At 34.7% G+C, this 19,060-nt stretch overlaps 1 protein-coding gene across 4 annotated transcripts in view; it reads left to right on the forward strand.

Moving 5' to 3' along the window:
* The window catches only part of LOC150104464 (serine/threonine-protein kinase Tao-like), a 713,758-nt gene that overhangs the window by 462,234 nt on the left and 232,464 nt on the right, over positions 1-19,060 (forward strand). For 3 of the 4 annotated variants that reach the window (XM_090395157.1, XM_090395158.1, XM_090395156.1), the window contains one exon: positions 10,742-11,715. The exons of the other annotated variant lie outside the window; for it this stretch is intronic. In XM_090395157.1, coding sequence (XP_090251283.1) covers positions 10,742-10,984 — 243 coding nt within the window. In that variant the 3' untranslated portion in view covers positions 10,985-11,715. Of the gene's footprint in view, positions 1-10,741; positions 11,716-19,060 lie in introns of those variants that run through there. 4 annotated transcript variants of the gene reach the window in all.

A 19,060-nucleotide genomic window follows, 5' to 3' on the forward strand; every position in this document is an offset into this window, starting at 1 on the left:
TAATTTGTGGAATAGTCCATCTGAGGATTGACTGAAGGAAATTAAATTTGATAAGAAGCTATAATCAAAGTTGTATATAAAAGCTACTGACTTCACATCAGTTGACTCAGTATCCTATAATACAAAAATATTATTTCTGTGGACCACTAACTTTGTTTGCTTATATTTGGATAAAAGATTAAACAAGAATATAATAACTTGGTAAGTATAATTTACTTTGTAAAGAAGTGAATATTTTTTCAACAACTATTTGTGATCTGCAGTGTTTTAATAATTCAATGATACCAATTTTTATTATTTACATATGGGAAATATATGACTTCTACAGTGATTCAGCCTTGGTAGCTTCTTGTGTCTGGTTCCCTCTGAATGAAACCTCAATAAATGTTGCATGAAGTTGACAATACACATGCTGTGCAAGGAATAACAATTCCTTCAACTATGAAGGAAAAGACGGTATTAGCATATGCCAATGATGTAGTAGGCACTTTGAAGGATAATGATTCCATATACATCTTTTTTGTATTTTGGAAAAATTCAGCAACATCAGTGGATTAACTGCTAATGCAGACAAGACAAAATCAAAATTTTTGGAAAGTGGGATCTTGGAAGCATTCCTTTTGGAATGCTTCCAAGAGAGAACCCCCTCACTATACTTGGAATTTCCTTCTTCACTTACCCAATATTACCAGTTCAAGAAATTTTATACAAAAACATTGAAACCTTAGATGAATGGAAAATTAGGCCACTTTTCTTTTCTTCTAAAGTCATAGTACTTAAAATCATAATCTTCCTTGCTCAGTTGTACATAATAAATATTATAGACAACACAGAAGCTGAAGAAAAGAAATCATATAGTAAGCGATGCAATTTTTTTTTTTTGGTCTAGCCAGTGCCAAGAAGTTAAAAAGGAATTTCTTCAACAAAGCATGGAGGCTTTGGACTTTCAGTTTTAAAATTCTGCTATTTAAACAATACAACTTCAAAAATCCATAAAATGTTGCAGATCACACATGTGCAGACCTTCTCTGTGCTACCTGGGTTTTCATCTTCCCCTGGTTGGAGTAAATGATTATAAATGTAGGGGGCATTTTTTATATCACTCACCAACTTGGTCACTCTTCTCTGAACCCTCTCCACAGCCTCCTCATCTCCAAGGAATCCAGGTGACCACACCAGTGGAGAGGGTTCAGAGAAGAATGACCAAGTTGATGAGTGATATAAAAAATGCCATCTACATTGATAGATTGAGAGCTTGTGGATTGCAGAGATTGGTTGATAGGTGAAGAAGAGGGGATATGATAGAAACATTTAAATTACTGAAAGGGTTTATAGGATTGATGCAGGGGAAATGTTTCAGCTGTGTGATAGTGATGGAAGAACAAGAGGTCATCTCTGGAAATTAAAGAAGAGTGTGGTTAACAAAGGTGTCAGAACAAGGTTTTTTGCCTGGAGGGTGGTGAACGAGTGGAATTCATTGCCTGACTTAGTTGTGAGCTCTTCGTCTGTAAATGAATTCAAGAAGAGATATGACAGATATCGTTTTGCCAGTTTGGGTCTCCCGCGATGAGTCTACTGACTCCATGGAGATACCCGTAATAATAATAATAAAGATTATATATTATGAGATTGTTCCTGAATACTACAACATTCTGTGCTTAACTCTAATTGTCATTCTTTCCATTCATAAAAGTGAAATTTGGTATAAAGAAATCTTTAACCTCTTTTGTCTCGAACTGCTACAGTTGGGTATTGACAACAACACTTTGTTTCATAACTTACTTCAAGTTCAAGGATACTCTAACAGGAAGAATCTTGCTTGGAGAATTGCTTATAGTCACCTTCCAATCAATACCATCGAATGGAAGTACTTGAACATCTGAGATCCGATCTGTGACATCTGTTACTTATTTGAAACAGTAGAATGTGCATTCTGCAGCTGCCCTCTTGCATTGGGTATTTGGAGCAGATTATGTAATGTTAGGTATTCCATTACTTACAACAGAACAGTTTTTTTTGCAGTAATATAACCACCTGTCAGCAATTGGACATCCTCTCTCATTTACCAGAAGAAAGACAATGCTTCTCTCTCTCTCACTTTTGAAATTTTCTGCTCACCACATCTCACAACTCTCTTTATATGTGCACTCTGTAATGAATCTGCTTCTATATAAAAGCTTAATTTATTTCAAACAACAACAACAAAATACTAACTTTTTCTTTCATTAATCCATTCTGGATATTTCAATGTGCAAGATAAATTATACCAAAAAGTTGAAGGAACAGCCATGGGTAGTCATATCTCTACTACCCTTCAAATTACTACATGGAGTATTTTGGAGTTCATCTCCTTAAAGACATTTGTCCTAAACTTGCAATATGGAATGGTTCGTCATAAGATTTAAAACTATTTGTTTCAGAATAAATATGATGCATCTTACACTTCAGTTTACTTTAGAAGGAGTAAAAGCTATCAGCTAGTTTTTTAGATATTTTATTTCTTTGTTAACCAGATTATAGTTTACAGTTTTCTCTTTTTAAAAAACAAAGTCATAGTGATCATTATATCCATGCTAATTCTCATTATCATACTACTCAAAAGATTGCCACTATTAAAATCCTATGATGCCGTTTTCATATTTTTTCCATTGAAGACCTTTTACAACAAGAATTAAATTATATGAAATCTGGTTTTATGAAAAATGGCTTTAATGAATCTTTTATTAAGAAAGTCTTTAACAGCTTTAGAGAACCAGTCTCTGGATCTCCTGAAGATCAGTTCCACTCAGATTCCACTCCCTTATATTAAAGGGATTTTTGAACATATAGCTAAAGTTTCTAAAGCCTCTTAATATTGTAGTATCCTTTCTTCACCTAAAAACCAACTTTCTCCACTCAACCTTCCAGGTGTCTACCAGATCCCATGCTCCTCTGGTTGTCTCATTTTGGACATTCTGGCAGATCTACATCCATCATGAAAAACATAATTACATCCAGTACCATGAACCTAAACTAAGTTTTTATATAAAAATAGATTCCTTTCCTTATAGGATGCTTATACACTGTTTGGAAAGAAGTCAGCAGACATCATAATGTTGATGAACAAAGAGCCATGGCACCAGTATTGATAAGATGCAGGACCTTCTTTAGCTGCAGTGACTGCAGTTCTACAGGGTATGCGTTCCACAAGCATTTGAGAGCAATCAATGGGAATTTTGAACTGTTCTTCATGTTGGCATGTAATGAGGTCCTGGATTATTGTGTGTTGTGGGACAGACCTCACCCTACACTCCAGTTCAATGGGGTAAGATCAGGGCTCTGTGGGAGCCAGTCCTGTGGTGGTGTTCATGTCCACAAACCATGCAATTACAGAAGTAGCCTTATGACATGGTGCATTATCCAGAATGTTTGTATACCTCTCAGAGTTCAGTGTTCATGGCACCACGAACACTGAACACAAAACAGAGGTTGGAAGCCAAAACAGGACTATACAGTCACACTGCCACCTCCAAATTTCATAGTTGTGGTTATGCACTCTAGTAAGAGATATTCACCGGGTATCTGTTCGTTAGTTTGATTAATGTGTGGCTTGCATATTGTGGTTCAACCATGGAAACTCTTATTTTGCACCTTGGTTTTCATGTTTTTGTGCAGATTCATGTTCTGGTCGATGCCCAGAACTCTGCATTCAACATGTCGGTCAACAAATGGCAGATTTTACATATTATTCTTCATATCGTCTATGGTTATGTTTGGTGAGTGTGGTAGGTTGCGCACTGTGGGTAGCACTTGTAGCTGAATCACTGATTTTGACCTGGGGTGGCCCATTTTGTCAACAATTTGCTGAACAGATAGGCCTACAATATGGCATCCTATCACAATGCCTCTTTCAAACTCTGTTAGTTCCCTTCTTGCAGCCATTTCACCTGAATACAGTTGCATTGACTTGAGAGCATTATATTCCTCCAATTTACACTGGATAGAGATACATGACTTGATGCATGGTGTTAAATCTTAAATGAAAGGTTTAATTTGTCATAATACATTTCATTTGGGATTTAACTAGGATACCAAAATTTCCCAAAGAAGTACTGGTATATGGATATAAATGTAAGTGTAAATAACATATTAGTCTTTTATTTTGTAAATTCTTCTAAATTTTTTTATATTGTTAACTGTCCTGTGAGCAAAAGACAAAAAGAATTGAAATTTAGTGAGAATTGTAATGGAATGGGAAAGGTTAGATCGAAGTTCAAAGATTGAAATAATCGGCTTAAAGACATAACTCGAGGCAGTTGTGTGTGCGAGATATCCACAGCGAAAACGTAACGAGGAGAAGATAGTACTGAGTGCAAAAGGCTTAGGTGCCGTGAGGAATCTGTGACGTAGTGGGGAGAGCAGTTATGCAAGGATATAAGTTGGGTGATGGGAAGTCGAGGCTCTTTTTTGCTGCTTCTCCTTTTGACTTTCGTGTACCAGTGAAAGTCGTTCGAGCAGTCGGGAAGAACGATGGGCAGCGGCAGCTGTGCGGCAAGGTAGCGTTCCAGTCCAAGCATAACAACAGTGCAGTTAGTCTGTCAGGAAGGACCGAAGTCTCATGCCAAACCACGAGGATCTATCCAGGCAGAGCAGTTTAGCCCACATCAGCTAGGAGGTGATTCATGAACATAATCACTAGTTGATCGTATCCGAGGACAACAGGCCTGTAGAATGAAGAGACTAGCCACGTGAATTCAGCAAATTGATCGAGAGGAGACACCAGCGTGATCTAAATGGTCGGTAATGTAAAACTTTTCTAGTTCAATTGTATTCTGAATGAAGCTAGAGTGTAGAATAGTGCTGGTATATTATGTAATAGGACTTATTAACTGGTAGCAGGACTCTATTTAATCCGCTAGCTAATTGTTGTAATTCTAGAGGTGTGTTGTAGTAGAGTTTGATATTGAATTGTTGAGGCATGTCATAGTCTAATAGCCTTGGAATGAATGAATGAAAGTAGGACATCTTAAATTAATATTGTCTTTTAATATGAGGTATTGATTGTGGTGAGATTTTGTCTGGTTAAATAGCATTACATGCAAGTGTAGCTCAGCTTAGTTGAGTGTAATTTTGATTATTGTGTAACGTACTAAAGAATGAATAAACATTCCTGTTTTCTTTACCTTATAAAATTGTCTGATCTCTGAAATCAATGCACTGCTCATTAAAATTAGGACCTGTGCGAATTTAAACGCAGGGAATTAGCCACTACTGTATTTAGAACAAGCTCATTAAGGGTTTGAAATTGGATATGTTAATAGCTAAATTCCAGAGTCATAGGTTAGTCTGATTGTTAACTCTCTGACAAGGAGACTTCTCTTGTATAGGAAATAAGATGACACAGCTTTAACAAACAAATTTTCTTAATTCTATAAAGGAGTTAATTCTAGATTTGCATCAAAGGAGATTTGGCTCAGGCCCGAGGCATTCTCTTTGTTTGCTGATATTTGCACACATATCCAATAGGAGCGACCACAGAAAGGATAGAATTTAGCCAAAGCAGATTGTAGTAGTAGTAGAGGGGCTTAAGAAGGACAGAATACTATATAAGCAAGAATTAAAGACGTAATTAATAAAAGGAGAATTAAGACAAATAAAAATATAACTAATAAAATAAGTATATAACAATGGCAAGATGCTCCTTGTATATGGGAGGTGTCCATTGACTTCTTTCCAAGTAGTGTATATGGAGAAAGTTGTAAAACCTTTGTACTGAACTTAAACAGATCTGATGGCTTTCAATGATCTCCTTTATGGAAAATATTATTCATCCTTTTTATTCAAATCCCTGATGATTTTTTTAAATAATCAGGAATTTTATTGAATGTTTGTTGGCCTCTTGACGCTATCGTCACACTTTTTGAAAATGATTCAATAATTGTAATTTTATATTGTGTTCTGCTATCAGTGCACTGAAGATGCCTATGTTATGTAGGCAAAAATTTTACAGCTAATTTATTTCATGTGTTTAAGTTTCTGTCTTTAAATTTTTCCAAGTATGTCAACTTGTGTACTTATATTAAAGCAGCTAAGCTGAATTATGGGTATTAAGTCCATGGTTCTGCAAGGCAGAGCATCTTGTAATGGTTGGATCCCATCATCAGGGTATATAGATAACTACTGGTGCTTTCACACATCACCCACTGAAACCTTTATGTTGAAGACGTCTGTTTGGTATGCATGTTACCCACCTTACCGGCCATTATGGATCAAATACGCATCCTCATATGCTTTGTATCCATCATATATGTCAATGTAATATCAATGGTATTACAATTTTAATACGCACTTCGCATCCATGATAACCTTGACACATCTATAGACGTTGTGGCTGGTAGCGTGGTTAAAGAGCTAATGCAAGCTATATTGAATATTGAGACCATTACTTGCACCTACACCATTCCTTAATGGCAAGTTTGCACTCCATCTTGTCTATCTGCAATTGTTTAATGTGCACAGAGCGTTCACTGAATTCTTGCCCATCTATACTGATGAGTTGCAATCTCATTCTCATGCCTCGGTTACGTTGGTGTTTCCTGACATTACTATATCCAACTAGATTCTACTTGATTGCAGCATACAACAGAATTGTATGTTGTATACAACTGAATGGCATACAACAGAGTTGCATGCCTTTCAGCTTGCTCTTGTGCATATAAAAGAAAATCACTACTAAAAGTGTACTTTTTTTATGGATTTGTGGGGGTTCTTTACAGGTCATATGCCTCCTATGTATAATCCACATTCAATGCTTGGTGAGGTTTTACAACTTTTGTACAAAATGAATTCTCGTAATTTTGTTGTTCAGTTGTGCTGGATTTCCAGACACATTTGAATTAAGGGAAAAGAGATTGCAGCTGCTAGATCAGCTCAACTCATACTTTTTTGACATACTGCTTGACAGGTGCATATGCAGACTGCAGTCAGTCAATTTATAACAACAAAGTAAATTATTCATTGGCACTCATCATAGCAAGATGTCCAGAGAAACAAATTGCATGAGATTAAACCTGAAGTTAAGCCCTGCATAGGTTGCATTCATCTTGCACATTCTTATTTACTGATGGCTGATGACCCATACATGTGCAAAAATGCAACACGTATCTCACCATTTGTCATATTCTGGTTGAATGCCAGCACTTCACATGAGAGAGGAGTGAAATTTTTACTTACCTGATCTGCCTGGGTATATTCAGGCAGATCTTACCAGACTTGGACAAATTGTCTGATGTTTTTAACTTTTTACAAAGAATTAATTTATACAAACACATTTGATTTTAAATTCTATTCACATGTAAATACTACATTGGTAAACTTATTTTTGTGCATAACATTATTTACTAATTTATCTCCTAATGACTTTTTTATTACCTTGTGTACCCTTTGACATTTGACCTCCTGAGTCAAATCAATCAACCCTTGATTTCTTACTGATAAAAGAATAATTATCCAAAAATAACTCTTGAATAAATTGTAATGCATTAATTTAAATCGTGTGAGAAATATTTAAAAGATTGCTTTGAAAAACTCAGTTATTAATACTCCAATACCGACTCTTTATTGTAGGAATCATGTCGTTCTGCCTTTGATGTCATCTCTTTGCTTAATAACTACTCATGCCATTTTACATAGCAGTAATTAGCATTACGCTGGTTGAATTATCTTTGTATTTCATCCAAAGATTCTACCATAGTGAACATCATAATTTTATAGTGCAAGAATATGTTTTAGGACAACTGATCTGCAAAGTTCTGTTCTTGAAAATATTTTGCAGCCACCTTAAGCTTTTGGTATTCCTTTGTCTAGCAAAGTTGATAATTAAAGAGCTGTTAATGAAGGAAAGCACATGGATAGGCACTTGAACATTTCTTCTAAACATGCTTTCACTAAGAATAAATAATATCCTATTTCAAGGGCTCTTGAACTGGAAAATATCAGTAGATAAAAAATTATACTTGCTTTTGGAAACTTGGAATTAATTTGATCCATTAGAAACAACCAATTTATGCCATAAATTATGTTTACATATCTGTTATACAATTCAGGTTCTGTTTATGTTGCAAGTAAATAAGTTAGGTATAGTCTACTACAGATAGTTTGATTTAGATACATTACAGATATTAGTCAATTGAACTAATGTCTTCATTTCTGGCAAGTTATATTTTGTAAGAAAATTATCTTGTTTTATCCATACTTTGATGAACAAAAGTTAGCTCCTGAAATGGGCTAGTTGTATATAAAGCAACTGACCTAGTATCCTGTAATGTAAGCACGCTTCCTCCTGTGTTTCTGAATGGGGATTTAACAGGCTAACTTGGATGCAAAAATATTTCTGTACACAATTGGAAAATAGTGTATCACCGTACAACTATCTGGATTACAGATAGTTGTAGAAGGTTTTCTTACCTGGGAAAGAAAGTAGATTCTTTCATTCTTATTTTATCCAGGTTTATGCGTAGGAAATATCTCAAGTTTAGACGTTATTCAGGCATATTGCCATATATTACATATACTAACTAATGTTGCCCACTTTGGTACGAAATATGAATGCAATCAAGAATATAAATTCTTTGCACATATCATTTGCTTTTTTTATATGGAAGAAAAAAAAGGAGTCTCATTCTTTTCACCTTAGAGAGAGAGATCTGTTTCTTTGATATAAAAACTTTCAAATTCTTATAACAAAGAATCCGTCAGATTTAAAAGTAGACTGAAGACATTCTTCTTGGGGTAGTCCACATAATTTGCTAGCATGGGCCAGAAATCTAAAACACTGATGAAATTGTCATCCTGACCACCACAAGGTGGAGTAAGCTTACTATTGCACAATGCAAATCATAAACTTCTGAAATATCAACTACATTCATAAATCTTGGTCTTCAAAACATTCTTCAGCAGGATGATTATAACTATAAAACAGATCTCTAGTTAGGATCTCTTCTTGGGAATTACTCCAACATTAGATGTCTCTTGGCATAAACATACTACAAATAAAGTTCTCAGTATCTAAAAAATTAACTTTTCTCTGTTGCTCCAGGCATCACATTACCACTCAGCTATCTCACATTTAAGATGGTACCCTCACTGCAAGGTCAGTTGAGCTGTATATTGCACCACTTAATTCCATCCTCTCTCACACAGATGTTTGGTTTCTATTACTAGTATTTTCTACAAATATTTCAATGGCCATGGTTCAGTCAAACTTGGCATCAGTAATTTCCCAGCTCTTGTCTAAATCTCCTAAAACACATACAGTAACAACTCAACTAAAAACACATACAGTAACAACTCCAGAAAACACATTTTTACTCTGTTTGCAAGTTCTTCAAGTCCAATGTCAACAAGTTTCCTCTTTCTTCTTACCCTTCCATCCATCCATGATATTAATACTATAGAATGAACAATCTCTCTTGTATGTGATTACAAAAAAAAAATAATAATAATGACAAATTTAATCTACCATCTTGAATTTTATGTGGCCTTCTCTTTGACTACAAGAGTACAATAGGCTGTGTTGAACTGCAAAATGTGTGAAAAGGTTTAATATTAAACTGTTTTTTAGAATTTTATTTTTGTCAGTTGGATTGCATCTTTGATCCTCAACCTGAATAAAGGTTGTGTGTTCAACTCCAGTATAGTATGGATGTTTGCAAATGCCTTTAATTGGAAGATATTCATCACCTGTGAGATCATGTCATCCTTATTTGATGAAACTTGGGGCACTTAAAAAAAATTTCATGGTTAATGCTTTTTTCAAGTGACTATTGAGAGATTATAGAATCCTTATCCTATCTATAGTATTAATATATAAATAAGTTTACAGCCTTTTTTTTTTTATCTGTGTGAATTGCATAGTTAAATAATAATGATTACCTAAACATGTTGCAATTTTGCTAGTTAATTGATAACTTAAAGAAACAAACATCAGTGGAAGTATGCTAAGTCTTGCACATAGTAACAGTGCTAGCTCTTTTACTCATACTGCACTTTAGTAAGAGAGATAAGTTAACACTTGTAATGATGCCCATATTCCTTTGAAATATACTGTTGAAATAACATGAATGATCACAGTTATCCAAAAGTATTGGTGATCCTCCCTTCCTTTGCTGGGAATAAAATTCAACTACTCATCTTCCATTTCAGTACAACTTAAATTTCACACAACTAATTGCTCTTACTTTTCTCTTATCCAACAAGCTTTTTTTTTTCATCTCAGTAACTACAGTTTTCTTTTACTGTATTTAAAACAAGTATAAATAAGCTGACTATTTGATGCCTTGCCAACATATTTATTAAAATCTGCTTTACAAAATTTGCCCTTCACACAATTCTAACTTGCAGTTATGGATTGAGATTTTATTTGTGGTTTACTTCTCTTTGTGTTCATTGAAGTTCGTTATCTATTGCACTCACGTATCTGAATATAGACAGTTGATTACGCCCCTTGTTGTCATGAAATTCCACATCCAAATCATTCGTAATTTCTCCAAGCCTCTAATGATGATCGGCAGCCTATCAACATCTGCTTGTTTCAAATTTTTTTCTTTCATAGTCTTTGATTATAATAGTACAATATTATCTACAGTATGCATTTTATGTAAAACATTGTTTAATAAATAAAAATGTGAAAACAAGTCTATGAGTGTGAGTAAAATCGCATTCAAAAAATTTTAACATTTTTAAATTATTTTCTTTCTTGTAGATGGAGCTAGAAAAACAGCAGTTTCAAGAAGAAAGAGCTGAGCGACAAAGACTTTTGTTAGATCGTCAAGCTCGAGAAATTGAAGCATTTGATGAAGAAAGTGCGCGATTAGGTTTTGATGCAATTGCAATTGCTGAAGCCTCCCAGGAACCACTACCTTCTGATGATATTAGCATCAGTGGAAGTATGCTAAGTCTTGCACATAGTAACAGTGCTAGCTCTTTTACTCATACCGCACTTTAGTAAGAGAGATAACTTAACACTTGTAATGATGCCCATATTCCTTTGAAATATACTGTTGAAATAACATGAATGATCACAGTTATCTGATGTGATTATGCATTATGACCCTTCCTAGTGTTGGCGCTAATGTAATATATTAACTGCCAGAAAATACTGAAAGGTCAGGATCTCCTGACAAAGTTCCTCTAATGGCGGCGTGCACTTGGAGAAAATTGAGTGTTGCGATGACTATTTCGCTATCTGTGTATACATGCACTTCTCTTGCTCCATCATTAGGAAGGATAGTTGTTGATTATTAAAGACGCTTCACATGAACTCAGCATTGAGGTGAGCATGGTTCTCATACCAGACATCGACTGTAACTGCTGCCCAAAGCAGACATTAAATGGCTTTTCTGTTCTGCCAGTTTTATAACCGAAACATTTCAGATTTTGTCCAAAGAAGACTCAGATTCAGTTGACCTGCTTGGGTATTAGTGGTCTGTTTAACACTGTGGTTAGGTAATCACCTTTTGTAGTGTTCTTGTTTAAAAAAAAAAAAAAAAAAAATTAAAAAGTTAATTTAAAAAAAACTCATTCAAGATGAATGAGGAAGATAGTTATTCATCTGGCCTGTTGTAAATTCATGGATGTGCTCATCTCACAAGAATAATTATACTTCAGATCTGTATATAGCACTGTATAAAATGTCACTATGTGAATTGTTCAATAAAAATGTAGATTATACAGTTATTAATCTTGTTTTAAACATTTGTAAAAGAAATGGTTATGTTATTATTTGTCATTTCATTACATAAACACTTTTCCATCACTACTTATTACAAATGGATTATGCCAAATTTATGTTCATAAAGAATGATGTGTTTGTTTCATCATTAGTAAGTATTCATCATAAAATATAGGATTATAATATTTCTTGTAAATATGGCATGCATGTGTGTATATATGGAATGTGTATGTGCATATGGAAAAACAAAATGCTTTCCCAAGTTTCTTAAAAACACGTTTTTTTTTTTATTTCCTAATAATATAGACTGCTGGCCTTCAATTAGGTTATAATTCTTTCTAGTGCTCATTGAAGAACAAATTTGTATATGCATATTTCCATATTTGGCTATCGTCTCATTATTACATAGTTAAGAAATTATTACCATATTTCTTTTAATGTACAAAGGTTTTTCATAGATTAAAATAATGTTTAATACAGATTGTCCTTTTATTTTAATCTATGAAAAACTTCAGGAAAGGACATTAGTTTTAAGTAGATTGGTAACCAAATCTTGGATAGCATATCTTGTCACAACAAAAGTAATTTTTGGTAGATAGGATTATACATCAGTTACTCGTAATTTTTTTTTCCCCCCTTTCTGGATACAACATATACTAAAATATTAATTATCCTTGATGGACCTGTGCTTCACTCATTATTTCTCCATGAGTGCAGGTCACAAAGATGCCTCCAACGATCTAGATCTTCTCCCCTCCTTGTTATACCGATAGATTTCATTAGGGGATCCTCCCATCTTGATAGGTGGTCTTCCTGGTTTTCTCTTTATTCTTGGTTGCCAGTTGAGTATTCTATATGTCCATCTGTTATCCCTGAGTCTGGCTATGTGACCTGCCCATCTCATCTTGCTTTCATATACTGCAGTTATATCTTTTATACCTGATCTCTTTCTTTGTTCCATGTTTCTAACATGTTCCATTTTGCTGATGGTACAAATCCTGCATTCTATTGCATGCTGAATTGTTCTGAGAGTCTCTTCTTTTCTTGTCATGTTCCTGATCCATATGTGAGTGATGGAAGAATGTCACGATTAAATAGTTTTACCTTCGCAGAGATGTCAAGATTTGGATCAGTAAGTGTTTCTTTTAGTCTGTTGAATGATAGCCATGCAGCTTTCTTTGTCTTTGCTAGTTCTTCAGATAAGTTGTTATTCATTTTTATTGTTTGTCCTAAGTATTTGTAGCAGTCAACTTGTTCTATAGGGATGTTATTAATACATAGGTGACTGTCACTTGTGTAGATGTTTTTGATCCATTTTGTTTTTTCTAGATTCATTTCTAAGCCTATCTTACTGCTGTTTGTTATATTTTTTCATCCATTTCTTCTAGGTGTTTTGGGTTGTTGGATATGAGTACTAGATCATCGGCAAACATACGGATTTGTAGTTTTTTACCATCTATGCTTATTCCTCCGTTTAGGTCTATTTTTTTCAGAATGTATTCTAAAGTGCTGGTAAATAGATTTGGGGAGATCACATCGCCTTGACAGACTCCTCTCTTTATATCTATATTTATAGGTTGATCAAATTGGATTATTTGTGTGGTCTGATTTCTGTTAATTTTTTTTATCATATGGATGTAATTAGGGTCCACATTTATTTCCAGTAAGGCACTGATGACTGCATTGTGTTCTATGGTATCAAATGCTTTTTTAAAATCAATAAAGAGGAAATAGAAAGATTTGGTATTCTCTGAATTTTTCTGTTAGTTGCGAAATGACCTGGATATGATCTATTATATTAATTATAAGAACTTTAATTGATACTTGCCTATATTTCAGAATTCTTACATTGCCATCATCAAGGATCACAAAAAACAATGATATGTGCATTCAGGCACTAACACTGAGCAAATGGGACTGAAGAGGGGCAACTATAGTTGGGCCCAGACTCCTAAACGGTATTCCCTAGTGGGCTGAATTAGGTAGTCTTGGTCACTGGGCTAAAGTTCTGAAGATTAATGCTTCCTAAATTAAGCGGTCTCATGCACCTAAATTTCTTGCAGTTTCAAAAGTTTTTCATGGCTGAGGCAGATTCGAGGAATAGCCTTCCAGCATATCCTGTCATGGGTGTCCAAAGCATGGTCAGCAAGTCCTGGGTGGCTGTATTGGTAGACCCAGATGTGCAGTCTTTGTGTTCAGAAATTCTGATACTGTAGTAGGATAGTTTACAACCACAAGGGACCTGGTAGGTACAGGGAATGTGGCTGGTCTTTGGTGGAGTAGATAAGAGATGCCAGTTTTTTATGTGGTCTGTAAATGGTTGTAAGATTAAATTTCCTTAAGATTTTTGTTAGTTTTTTGGATGTGCCCCAGATATATAGAATGGTGATAGATCTTGAGTAATTTATGCTGGGGGCGGGGTTGAGGTTACATGGTTTTAATATTTTTGGGGAGGATTGTAGCCATTGACTAAGAAAGTGCTGAGGATATGGTCAAGTTCAGTAGTTAGGATGCTGCTATCAGAACTGATTGATTTTTATTTCAGTTATCCAATCCTTTAATTATCAGAATGGCAAATTGTCTTCCTGTTGTGGTCAGATAAACAATAGATTACTGAATATCAATTTATTCTTCATTATTTTAGAGCAATCTAAATTTTATTTCAATTACAAAAGTGTGTAAAAGGGAGCTAAAGACACTTCTTGAGATAGCCAAGAAGATATAGATTGCACGGTCTGGACTAAAACATTGATAGAACTGATGTTTTTTTTTTTGATCATGAGAGTGTGGGGCACATGTTGGAATTCACTGAACTCTAGTTGTTTCATAACTTGTTTCAGCAGTATTACTACCAAACAAACTAAATTATAAAATAATTTGTGTGGTCTGATTTCTGTTAATTTTTTTTATCATATGGATGTAATTAGGGTCCACATTTATTTCCAGTAAGGCACTGATGACTGCATTGTGTTCTATGGTATCAAATGCTTTTTTAAAATCAATAAAGAGGAAATAGAAAGATTTGGTATTCTCTGAATTTTTCTGTTAGTTGCGAAATGACCTGGATATGATCTATTATATTAATTATAAGAACTTTAATTGATACTTGCCTATATTTCAGAATTCTTACATTGCCATCATCAAGGATCACAAAAAACAATGATATGTGCATTCAGGCACTAACACTGAGCAAATGGGACTGAAGAGGGGCAACTATAGTTGGGCCCAGACTCCTAAACGGTATTCCCTAGTGGGCTGAATTAGGTAGTCTTGGTCACTGGGCTAAAGTTCTGAAGATTAATGCTTCCTAAATTAAGCGGTCTCATGCACCTAAATTTCTTGCAGTTTCAAAAGTTTTTCATGGCTGAGGCAGATTCGAGGAATAGCCTTCCAGCATATCCTGTCATGGGTGTCCAAAGCATGGTCAGCAAGTCCTGGGTGGCTGTATTGGTAGACCCAGATGTGCAGTCTTTGTGTTCAGAAATTCTGATACTGTAGTAGGATAGTTTACAACCACAAGGGACCTGGTAGGTACAGGGAATGTGGCTGGTCTTTGGTGGAGTAGATAAGAGATGCCAGTTTTTTATGTGGTCTGTAAATGGTTGTAAGATTAAATTTCCTTAAGATTTTTGTTAGTTTTTTGGATGTGCCCCAGATATATAGAATGGTGATAGATCTTGAGTAATTTATGCTGGGGGCGGGGTTGAGGTTACATGGTTTTAATATTTTTGGGGAGGATTGTAGCCATTGACTAAGAAAGTGCTGAGGATATGGTCAAGTTCAGTAGTTAGGATGCTGCTATCAGAACTGATTGATTTTTATTTCAGTTATCCAATCCTTTAATTATCAGAATGGCAAATTGTCTTCCTGTTGTGGTCAGATAAACAATAGATTACTGAATATCAATTTATTCTTCATTATTTTAGAGCAATCTAAATTTTATTTCAATTACAAAAGTGTGTAAAAGGGAGCTAAAGACACTTCTTGAGATAGCCAAGAAGATATAGATTGCACGGTCTGGACTAAAACATTGATAGAACTGATGTTTTTTTTTTTTGATCATGAGAGTGTGGGGCACATGTTGGAATTCACTGAACTCTAGTTGTTTCATAACTTGTTTCTAAATTATAAATTTTATAATTTTTCTAAATTATAAAATAAAATTACTTAAATTAAGGGGATATTAAATCCCACATAGTTTTAAAACCAAATAAGAAACTCAAAGATTGGAATCGGAGAGTTTCTTGCCGAATATAGTAAATATAAAGTATCGGCGACACTAGCATTAGCAAATGCAAGTGATCCTAGTATGTAGTACAATACCGGACGACTCGTTGCAAAGGAAGCTTATTAGCTCTTTATATTTAAATAAAATAAAATGTTTATTAACTGGCTTATATTTCACTGGATTTCAAACCAGCATCTTCAAGAGCAAAATAAGCCAGTTTAATAAGCATCTTTTTATAATTTAGTTTGGTGTTTTAATACTGTTCAAAATAAATTATGTCCCATATACCTAAGCTTGTCTATTAGATTGAGCTCTAGATGTGTCATCCAGCACAGGGAAGACCAAGCCTCTTATATATTACTGGTCACCATTCATTGGTAGACAAATTTTGGCACCTAGTGTAAAACCTCTACTTTGTTTATAGACAGCTTTCAAAGGGTTAGACTACAGAGCAAAAATCATCTGATCTAGAGCTTTGCTCTGATTAAATCACTAAAGCAATTTTTATTGGTATGAAAACATTCTCCATTCCACTTTCTTATTCTCATTCCTTATCTAAGCTTGGATCTTCCAAGGCATAAAAAAAATAAAATAGATAATAATAGAACTAAACTTATCACAATTTGCTATTGTCAAACATCCAAAACTGATTTTGAAAGGATCAAAAAATAAGACTTGCTTCTTATTCAAATGGCAGCAACTGTGCCTTCTAGTGTTATAGCAAAACTCTTGGCCTGTAACTTTTGTGCAGTGTGCTTCCAACTTTTTTTTTAACTCATATGGTACCATGGAAAAATTTCAGGAATCATGATTGTTAGTGGTATTTATTGAGATTAAATTGAACTTTGCACAAGTGCCTGTGTAATTATGTGGTGTTTGATTTCTGTAAATTGGGTTGCTAGCTTTGACTGGATACACGTTATGAGATTCCAACCTACAGCCTGTTAGTTGGAGGATGTGTTAACTGGCAATTTGATTTAACATTCTGTACAAAGTTTTGCTGCTGATACTGTACTCATTTTCTTGTTTAATGAAAATTACATTAGTCATTTAAACAGTGTAATAACTTCTGTGGTCCTAAATTCTGATTTCTAAACAGTTCTTTGCTGGGTTCTGATCTATCTATCTCAATGGCTTTAAGGCCCACAACCCTTCAAGCATGCTTGGATTTCATAACCGAAATACAAGGATAGAATGGTCACCCCTATGCCTCGAAGTATTCCTGGCTGTATCCCTGTGTGTGTTCACGGGGCCAGTTTGTCTGCTTGCAGGATGAAAAACGCTAGATAAACTGGTGGGAAAAATCCTGCTGTCCACACCCAATACCGGCTAACTTGGCTATGGCTGAGGAAGATCCTTCAGCTCCTCATGTCGTCGACAGGAATCGAATCTAGGACACTCCTTCCCCAGTCATATGGTTGCAAAGCCACTAGGCTAACCGCACGGACGCTGGGTTCTGATAACCTTGTTAATTTCAGTATCATTCTTCTTCTCTCTTCCATCATCTATGTGGATGATGATGAGGCCAAATGAACTCTTTCCACTTCTGTCTGTCCCGGGAGAGTCCGAACAATTCTGTCCAGTTTGGTGTCGCTTGTTGTGATTTGGTTTTCAGGTCCACTTTTATTTTGTCTATCCATCTAATTCTGGGCCGTCCTTTGGATCTTTTACCTTCCATTGTTGTATTCAGGGCTTTAGATGGTAGTCTTTCTGGTCACATGACCATCAGTCTTCTTTCTTGGATTTTGTCTATTGTTGTTATTTCTTGTTTTAGTCATTTCTTTATGTCTTTGTTTCTTAGTCGATCCAGCAGAGATACTCCAAGTAATCTTCTTAGCCAACCCATTTCAGTAACTAACAATTTTTTCTCTTCAGCCTTTTTGAGATTCCAGCATTCACTTCCATAGAGGACTATTGGGAGGACCATTGTTTCATAGATTCTTACTTTTGTTACTTGCTTGTTTGATGTATCATATTTTATTAAGTCATCCAAAAGTTTGGGATGCTTGACTTATTCGTCTGTTTATATCTTTTATAATTTCACCATTAAACAAAAACGAAGCAGTAGGCACTGCTTTGTTTTTGTAGATCCTTTCAAATAATATTTTTAATGGTTCCAAAAGTTGTTCCTTTCCTACTTTTAAGAATTCTGCATGTATTTGATCAATGCCAGGTGCTTTCCTAGTTTTGAGTTTTTCTATGCTGTGTGCTATTATTTCTTTGGTAAAGATATTTGTTTCCTTTTCCATTTCAGTGGCTGGAATCGTAATATCCTGGGAGCTGTTTTTATTGTCTAAATCTTTGAAGTATTCTTCCCATCTGGCCATTCTTTTTGTTTTACTTTCAATTAGTTGTCCCTCTTTGTTTTTGATCATTATAATTTTTGTTGTCCTTGTCTTACTAATTTGGTCTATTTGTTTATATAGTCCATGAAGGTTATTTTCTTTTGATAGCTTTTCTACCATTTTGCATTTTTCTTTTAACTAGTTTTCTAATTTCTCTGGTTAATCTATTATATTCATTTCTGTTTTAGTTTCATGCTTTTCCTTTGATCACTTAACCTTTTTACTTCATTTGAGATCCAATCCTTTTTACTTTCTCTTTCCATGTAACCTATTGTTTTTTCTGCCGAATTTAATATTATTTCCTTTAATTTGCACCAACGTTCTTCGATGTTTATATTCTGTTTTGGTAGTTCCTTCAGGTAGTTCTAGTTGATATTTTCTTAGAATATTGTTGTCTTGTAGTTTTTTTACAATCAGTCTCCTTTTGACTCTAAAAGTGCTTCCAGATTTTAACTTTATTCTTAGGTTTGCTAATACTAGCTTATGGTCTGATCCACAATCTGCAGTTTAGGATACTTGATTTCCATCTTTGGTTTACAATAATATAGTCTATCATTCTTGGTTTGTCTGTCTGGTGATATTCATGTCCATTTTCTTTGGGGTTTTGGTATCATCATTAATACTTTTTTTTTTTCCAAAATAATTTTCTGTTTTATTCTTTTGACAACACAGAAATCTCTAATGAAGATAATTTTTTCTTGGAATAAAGCTAACACTGGACCCTTTGACCTTATTTTTTGAATGTTGAACTGATGCAAGTATCACCTGAGCATCCAA

Source organism: Typopeltis vanoorti, chromosome 7, assembly GCF_054136105.1.
Source record: "Typopeltis vanoorti isolate ZY-2024b chromosome 7, IOZ_Tvanoo_1.0, whole genome shotgun sequence".
Lineage (NCBI taxonomy): Eukaryota > Metazoa > Arthropoda > Arachnida > Uropygi > Thelyphonidae > Typopeltis > Typopeltis vanoorti.